Raw genomic sequence first — 9,605 nt, 5'->3', positions numbered from 1 at the left:
TTTCATTCAAAATCATTTATTTACATGTTAATCAATTGTTTTTACAGTAACATACATAAAAATGCCTTGGATTACACATTTCACATGTTTACATTCTGCTGTAGCTTCAAAAGTAGTTGACTACACCTTCCTAGAAACAAAATTTCATAATTTTCGCATTAGTGAACACATGAGTAATGAATTCAAAAAAGATCTATAAATTATTTTATTTTATTTTGAAAACAGTAAGGTGTCGATGGGTAACTTACTTATGCGCGAATTAATAGGACTTTAGCCGATGGCTCTAGAGGACGAATTCAGATTTCCTTTTATGACGAAAAAGATATTAACAATAGTAATATACACAACCATAAACGTTTAAAAGAAGTGAAAATAAAAATATTGTAATATCATTGAAGATTACAACAGTAAAAAGTACCAGTGTATAAGTTGTTATTATCTGCAAGTATTTTGTACATTGACTTTTGCTTTTTTCTTACTTCTTGTTTATTAAGTTTAGGATCCTAAAAAATATTAACTGGGTGATCCAAACAATTCACAATTGACCTCTGAATAGCATTAGTAAAGCCAATTTAATTCGATTATTGAATCATGAGCAGATAATTTTGGTAATTATTTAATTTTCATATTAAATTGCTCAGAGTTCTTGGAAATGTAATAATAATTTTAAGAACTTATACAGCTGGCTTCCATTGACGAGGCAGTTGCCTTCAAATCTTGAAACTCCATGTTTTTGGGGGCTACACATTTTCCATTCAGTTTGGAAGTTTTTCCGAAGTGTTTTGACACCCATGATATGCTGCAGTTGCATATTAAGAAGTTCCCTAAAAAGCAATAAAATATTAGTTACGTTCACAAAAATTGTTTAAAACTTGCAATCTATTAATTAACATGAACTCTTTCAAGATAATTGTAACTATTTCTGTGAAGTAACTGAATGGTAGAATTTAGTTTAATGAAAAAGAAAAACATAATTATTTCACTTGATTAATTTCTTCAATTAAAAAGTTAATTTTATTTCAACAAAAGTTCGATAAAAAAGCAAAAAACGATGTAGTAAAATTACTTGTAAATCATCAATACCCTTTTGTGTTGATAGTACTTTGCAGAGACCTAATCATTTCGACCTAGTTGAAAGTAATTCTTAGAGCTTGTCTGCTCTTGGTAGATTTTAACTTCCAAGTTAATTTTAAATTTAATACTATACTATATTTCCAAAAACAATTAGTTTTGAAGTTTTTAGAATATCTAATTTGGCCACTGTGATTATTTGTGTTTCAAAAATGCACTAAAAATATGCATTGAAATATGCACTTGTTTACCTTTAACATCAACTTTCTCCACACTTGAAGGGATCTTCATCCATGTCTCTCCTGGAAGTACTTCTAAAAGATTATGGCTTATCTTTATTTCCTTGAGCGCAGCCATGTTCTGAAACATATCGCTTGGCAACACGGTCAACGAGTTCCAGCTACCACAAAAAAATAACTTCAGTGAGCAACTGGTAGATTATGAAAATTGTTAAAATGCTTTAGATTATTATTATTATTAAAAACAAGGAAATATTAACAACTGTAGCAATCTGAAACAAACAGACTCTCTAGAATATATATATATAGTTTGGCGCAGGTGCACAATGGGAAATAGAAATCAATACTATTCCAAGTTTAATCGTATTCACGAAGGTAAGTTTCTAGTACAGTAGCAGTCATTTCCTTCATTTTATAAAATAGGAATGGAAATATTTTGTATAAAATAAAAAATAAAAAAATATATTTTCATGTCATTCACATTTACAAAAGGTTGGTAACCTTATTTGCACAAAATTAGTCCGTAGATAGACTAAGAGTTAGATATCTTAAGAATGTTCGTTATCTACTCTGTAATCACTTTAGGTTTATTATTATAAACCTATAAGTAAGATGATAAATAGGATGGGAGACGAAAATGCTTTCTCAAACATCCACGTTACAGTAGGGTTCACATTCACAGTCTGTTAGAAATCGGAAATGTCATCCACCTAGCCAAATGAGATCAAAATAACCATCAGTAAAGAAATAACGTTAAATGCGCGAAACTGTTATTTTTTGGGAAGAGCTGATACTATGAGAGTGGTTTTGTTTTATATTTACAAGCGAGCACGACTGCTATGAAATATTATGATCCCGAATACAATTTGCTTAGATTCGTGTTGCGTTGGTGAATTGTACAATCTAAAAAACTGCCGACCGAGAAATGTTTAGCTTGGCTGACATAATTTTGTTAACTAAAAATTACAATTAACTTCCATCACAACACAAAATATGGAAATGATTGAAGACAATAATAAAAAGGGTGCATTTGGTAATAGTATTCTTATATAGTGATTTTATGTAGCATAGACAGTCTATTATCATTTGTAATATACATTTTGTATTGTTTTAAATTACTTTACCAATTTTTTCCCTTAAAATGGATTTAAACCAAAATTTAGATTCTACTCTGACAATTTTTAGTAAAAATACTAAATACCAAATTTCAGTAAAAATCCGTGTATCCAGAAACAGTCGGATTTTCATTGAAATTTCTCCTAAGGGTAGGGTCGAGTTACAAGTTCTCTAAAGTCGCAAGGCATCTGTTTATATTTTCTGCTTTTAGAACTAGATTTTGACCGAGAGAGGAATCATAAGCACCACACACTCCATAGTATGCTTCTACTAATGGAGTTCCTAATGTTGCCAGTTCAAAAATTTGCATAGTTTAGTGTTAGTGAATTCACTATAAGTAAGAATGGTACTTATGATGCACAAGCTCACTGTTATATAATCAGGTATGAAATTAATAAGAGTGGGTTTATGAACAAAACGCGATTGATAAAAGTTTTAAAAGAGGTAAACCGTGAGTAGACATATCGATACAAAATTAATAACGGAAAACTCACGTACAAAGATTATTCAATAGTATAATTTTCGCCTGTGTGTCACAGGCATCTTCATTACATTTTAAGTCAAATTAAACAATAACTGACAATTCCAAAAAGCGCCACCTAAGTAGCTGGTGTAAGATAACTAAAAAAGTCAACAAATTTCCTTAAAAAAATGTATACAATAAAAATCAGCTAATCTTTCCTAACTTTTTATTGTATACATTTTTTTTTTTGTTAGGGAATTATTGACCCTTTTAGTTATCTTACACCAGCTACTTAGGTGGTGCTTTTTGGAATTGTCAGTTATTGTTTAATTTGAGCTTAAAATGTACTGAAGATGCCTGTGACACACAGGCGAAAATTATACTATTGAATAATCTTTGTACTTGAGTTTTCCGTTATTAATTTTGTAGCGATTGATAAAGCTCATTGGAATCCAACTGAGTTGGTTACCTCCCCGACTCACTTGAGGGGTAATCGTATCGCAGTCGCGACATTTGCTCTTCGGTTGGAAAGACTTGGGTTCGAATCGACCTACCATCCCCAAAACCTTCATAAGAGTATTTCAACCGAAGGTAAGTTAGCCGTTCGCATACAAATGGAAGAGTTTTTCATCTGAAAAACAGACAAAGCGGACAGAGAATACTATCAGTTAATAGACAATAATACATTGGCCCTGTAGCTTTAGTTTCTTCAGTCGTAATTCCAACCAATCAGCTGTGCAATAAATATTGTTCATTGCACATTGAATTGGCTAGTGAGTGAGCAATATTTGTTTCAGAGCTGGTTGGTTGGTGCGACTGGTCACTATTGCTGTTTGATAGATAGGGGCACTAAAGCCATACTGTAATTCATGACTTGGCTGTCTTAATTTATCTATTGGCATAAAGTAACGTAGAAGGAAACAATCGCCTAAGAACACTTTCGTGATGCTTGAGATTCAAATTTTTTGATCAGTACATGATTCTCATCAGCTATCTCTCTCACTCACTCACTCATTTACTGGGGTGCATCCAAATGACTTTGTGAATCGCTGTTTGGAGATCTCTCATACATATAAAATTTCCTTTTACTAACTGAAAATTGATAGTAATGAAGAAAGCGAATTTAACTCACCTGAGATCCAGAATCCTCAAACTTTGTTCCACTGGCTTAAATATCTTCCGAGAAATTCTAGACAGTTCATTGCTAGACAAATCCAGTTCTACAAGCTGCGGTAGGTTAGAAAATGCATTCTCGTGGATATGATGTATTTTATTGTTAGAGAGAGTAATTTTTTTTAAGTCATCGAGATTACTCGGAAATGCATATCCATCGACATGTGTAATGCCATTATATGATAAATCCACATATTTTAGTCTAGGAGTCTTTTGAAGTTCTCTGGTAGGTATTGAAGCGGTGCGGTGATTACAAACAGAGCATAAATGACCATGTAGAGAACATCGAGTTGCTACAAGAGTCATCAAGAAGTCTCCTTGGCCAGTCATGGGGTCTTCACACAAGAAGCAGTTAGAAAGGGCAGTGTTTTGGATTTCGACCTCCTTAACTCTCACAGATGCTAACCAACTAGTAGGAAGCGTTCCACTTGAATGTGGATTTCTGCTATAATTGAAAGAATTTAACAGTAAAAACCGATCAATGATAAGACTTTTCATTGCCCGAGTAGCTTTTGATAATTCGTCGGCATGGTCAATTCCAGAGCAGATGATCATAGTATAGCCTCCATTTTCTGAAATGGAAGTGCAGAAACAAGGTCGTATTTCATCAGGAGGTGGACAGGATGATCCAGCAGAAACCAAATTAATATATAGTAATAATAACAGTAATAAAGGGAACCAATTCATGTAAGCCATATCAGTTGTTGACGAAACTGAAAATAAAACAGACAACTATATAAAATGTGTGTACATTTTGTGTAACGTAATAAATGTAAACTGACTATCCACTTTATTAGAAAACCATAACTTAATAACGAATTGACCTTATTTTTAATATCCGAATTATAGCTCTCGGATAATGAGTCCATTTTATAAATTAATTATATAAAAAAACTTCGCCAGAAAATATAGCCGTTTGGCATTTCATCTTGAGTCCATTTTATGTCGAAAATTGTGTTCAAGTGATTGCTTCTCCACACAGTTAACAATAACGTATCCAACCTCCACAGTCATTCTATATCGAAGCACGATTAAAATAGGCATACAGTGTGTATAGTGTGCGAGTAAATAACTGTTATGTTGAATTGATTATTATAGTAGACTGCTTAATTAATTGTAACATTTAGAATTTAGAACCCTTTCTAGATTCCAGTTCTATTTTTTTTTTTTTTTTGGGTATTATCTGAAAGTAAAATAATAAGTCTTGAACAGGTGTCATTACCATCCTCGTTATCTAGTTACATCGATTTAGTAATCTCTTCTAGCCGTATATTAAACTTCATGTTATACTAGGGTTCCCATTCGTCCCGTTTTTTATAAAAATGTCCCGAGTTAATTCCAAAAGTCCCGCTTTTTTTAAGTATCCTTCAGGAAATAATGGATAAACGGATTTTATCTCGTTTTTAGTACCGATTTCTATTACAATGTTAATAATAATAAATTTTATTTATTTATTATTTATAATAATAATCATTAGTATTATAAACAATATAACTAAGTAATAATAACTAATAGTAACTAATTGCGATGTTCTTTTTTCCCATGCTTCTGTTATAACAGTATCTTACTTGATCAATACTTTGCGTGTTATAATTTTTATCGTTTTCCACCCCTATAATGTCGAAACGTAATTGCAGTATTAATGATAATATTAGAAGAGAATTTCCTTTCATTAAAGGTGTAGATGAAAATGTGGAATATACTTTATGTAACTGTAAATTTTGCATTTCGCATGGTGGTCGGTCAGACTTAGTCAACCACGTGAAAACGAAAAAACATAAAGCTGCTGTTCGAAATAAGGCTTCCAACTGCAGTATAAGTAATTTTTTAATTGTGAAACCAAGAGTGAAAGGGAAAAAGAGTTATCACTGGCAGCGCAGGAAGCAACCTTCGCGTATCACACAGCGGTGCATACCACAGCTTTAACTCCATGGACTGCACAACAACCATCGTGAAAAAAAATTTCAACGATAAATTCAGCTGTTCGCAAACAAAGTGCAAGGCAATAATAACCAATGTTATTGGGCCATTAGCGACAAAGCAGATCGAAGAAGAGCTTCGATTCATCAAACCACTTTGACATGAAATGAGTGCCTCTGGTCATTAGATACTATCATCCAGAAAAAGGTGTGAAGGTGAATGTGTTAGTTAGTTAATTTAGGTGGTGAAACTTCAGAACTTTTATTTTCTTATGTGTTGGAAGTGTTACAGAAGTTAGATCTCCTGAAAGGTTATTGCTATATTAGTAGATAATACAAATACAAACTTTGGCGGAAAGAAGAGAAAGGGAAAGGATAATCTACTTCAAAATGTAAGAAAACACTGTGAACAATTTAATTGGAATTGGTTGCCCTGCACATGTGATACATAATGCTGTGCAAACTGCTTCAGATTGCTTACCTATCGATCTTCAGTTAATAATTAACAAGATTTACCAACGTTTCCACATATATTGTGTACGAGTTGAGGAAATTAAATCAATTTGTGAATTCACAAACACAGAGTATAAAATTGTTTTGGGTAGCAGCAAGACAAGATGACTCTCTCTTTTTGTCTGTAATCCAGAGGGTTATTAAAATGTTCCCTTCATTGAAGTCATATTTTCTTTCTATTGACAAATGTCCCATCAGTCTCAAAATTTTCTTTGAAAATCCACTTTCAATTATACTCCTGCACTTCCTTGCCAGCCAGTTAAAAACCTTTTATGATAGCATTAAATGTATTGAAAAGTAAGACATATAACAGTAATTGAAGTGAAGGATGAAACAAACAAACTGGTGGAAAGGTTAAATTGTAGGAAGGCAGAAAAGTTTCTTACAACTACTGCGAGAAAACAGTTGCAAGAATTAGAGAAAGAAGGACACATAACAGTTGAAAAGTTTGAAAGCTATGTAGTAGATTTCTACTGCACCTGTATTGAATATATTCAGGAGTGGTCTACACCATTTCTCACACCTCTTCAGTCTATGGATTGGATTAATTTGAAGGGAAAGGATCCTGTGACTTGGAAGAACATGCAAGAAAGCTACATATTCATGAAGACAGTGCCACCAAGTTTTACTGTGAATGAAGAGGACTTATTTTATGAGTTTGTATGTGTGAAAAAATATTGTGAAAGCAAATTTGAAGTGTGGAGTGAACAGAAGGATCAAAGTGTCTGTGATAAATGGTGTGAAATGTTTGCTCATTTTACAAAGCAGGGTATAAATTCTGGGAGTATTAAATGCCTAGTTAGTTTTTGTTTACCACTGCCAGGAACTAATGCTGCTGTTGAACGTGTTTTTTCATTAATAAATGCGCTCTGGACAGAAGGAAAAAAAACAGACTTAAACTTGAGAGAGTAAAAGCTTTAATCATTGTAAAGACATATTTTAAGAATTTCTCTTGTGCAGAGTTCTATGATCAAATATCAAAAGAAAAAAAATTCTTGAACAGATCCATAAATCTGATAAATATTTTTCTAATTAAATATGTTTGTGATTAATAATCCTTTTTTTAAAGTGGATTTAATGTTAATGTATGTTTATAGCAGTATTTAATTTAAAGTGCAAGATATATAATAGTTTTATTTTTGGTTTTCTTAATTTTTAACATGTCCCGGTTTTTTTTTTTTTTTTTTTTGTAAAAATTGCAAAATGTCCCAGATTTTAGTAAAACATTATAGGAACCCTATGTTATACATATTGCAACTTTTTCTAATTTCCGATGAACTGATGTATATTTCTTCTTTTCGTGATATTTATTATACATGCGATTAATAATATACGATTTACATGGATGTTTGCTTCCTAATAAAGTGACCACTTTATGTAAACACACAGAAATAATAACAACACACAAAAGTAAAATGCAATTTTACTTTTGTGTGTTGTTATTTTTTATTTAAAGAACAACACAAATTTCAATAATGCTATCATAAAAGGGTGCATTTCATATCTCTATCCTCTAAATGTTAATAATTTGGGATTAATGTTGTAATAAAACGTTTAGCATAAGTTTTAACTTTGCCATAATCTGCATAGAATTTTGTATATAATTATATCTGAGTATTACAACAGTCGCACCTTTTCATCTATTGATCGTAGTAACACGGTTTCGTACAATGGAATTTTATGTCTTATGTAATAAATAATCGTCTAAGTTAAATTACATTCACCTGTTAATATTTCATTATTAAAATTACTTTTAATAATGAGCAAATTTCACCAAAATGCGTCTAGCCAAATCTTTGTGTTATATATTCAATTTGAAGACGACGCTTATAAGTGCCGTCTTGAAACTACAAATTGCCTGAAAATGAGTTATGATAAAATATTGATATTAGCTTGGCCCCCATTTACTTTTTATCCCCTGCATTTGAAGCTTAAGTTTCGTCCCTTACTTTCTTATTTTTACTGGTTTATTCCATTTCCCTCTTCTAAATTGTTGTTAAGCAGATATATAGGAACCCCATATCAATGCTTTTTTTTCCCTCCTAAAATAATGCCGTAACTGTTTCTTAAACTTTCATAGTTTTAATAAGCATCACTTGGTTGGGAAGGAAGCATAGAATGAAATCCTATATGTAATGAGAGGAATGGTTATGCCTTTTTAAAATAAGGCAATTTATCTTTTCCTATAGATAGGCGGTCTCCCCTTTCAGAAATTGCTTTTCTTTCGCACTGTGATAACACATGCAAATTGGGTGAAAACATCATATTTCACATAATTTTGAATTCTCGAAACAAAATAAAATTATATTCATACTCACTTGTTTATTTATGCCCTGCCAACTAAGTTAGACGTGCCCTTACTTTCTGTTTACTATCCTGACTCTGGCGTAGGTTTGTGCACGTCGTTGCGTCCAGCACTACTAGCACGTGTTCTCTAACTGCTTGAACTATTAGTCTTTCTTCAGGAAAGTCGGCCTTGAACTCATGAGAGAGAGAGAGAGAGAGAGACTTTCTTGAAATCAAAACCAAAACTACAAATTCCTTATCGTAATATGTTTCATTATTTTCTTCAAGTATGGAATAGTGATACATAATAGAGATTAACAATGTCCTCATCCCGTTTTCAACTGCATACCTGGAAATCTTAGTATCAGGATTTTAACTTATTATTATTATTATTATGTCACACCTCCGGGGAGTCCCAAAGACTCATCGAGGGAGAATGTGCCAACACCATCGAACGATTTCCCTTCTAACTACTAACCGAGCTCAAACCTGCTTAACTTTTTGCGAGCCATTAGTAGTAGAGGCTCTACCAAGCGACCAACCTTTGCTGGCAACTTGAAACATAAAATTGTTTAATGAGAAAATTCCATCTTGAAAATAGAACTTGATTCCGAACAAATAAGCTATTTGTTTTCATCAATGTAATTTTTTTTAAACGCTTTCCTAGTTACTAAAAGAAATAAAAAATATATTTTGCATTAGAATCATACTGTATTTCTAAAATAAAGTCCTTTTTAAAAAGTAAGCAACGACAGTATTGGAACTCACCGCCTTTGGCATGAGCTGCATTAGTTTTTCAAAATCTACTAGAATCCTTACAAATTA

At 32.3% G+C, this 9,605-nt stretch overlaps 1 protein-coding gene across 1 annotated transcript; it reads right to left on the bottom strand.

Moving 5' to 3' along the window:
• LOC150103109 (uncharacterized) lies at positions 1-8,953 on the bottom strand. Its single transcript, XM_090397937.1, has 4 exons — positions 8,813-8,953; positions 4,022-4,775; positions 1,323-1,471; positions 1-824 (listed from the first exon to the last, which is right to left on the bottom strand). Exons 2-4 carry the CDS (start codon positions 4,756-4,758, stop codon positions 667-669), a joined length of 1,044 nt encoding a protein of 347 aa, XP_090254063.1. The 5' UTR covers positions 4,759-4,775; positions 8,813-8,953; the 3' UTR covers positions 1-666.
• Positions 8,954-9,605: the final 652 nt, after the last annotated feature.

Source organism: Typopeltis vanoorti, chromosome 9 (assembly GCF_054136105.1).
Source record: "Typopeltis vanoorti isolate ZY-2024b chromosome 9, IOZ_Tvanoo_1.0, whole genome shotgun sequence".
NCBI lineage: Eukaryota > Metazoa > Arthropoda > Arachnida > Uropygi > Thelyphonidae > Typopeltis > Typopeltis vanoorti.
This window is presented reverse-complemented; position numbering and strand designations above follow the sequence as displayed.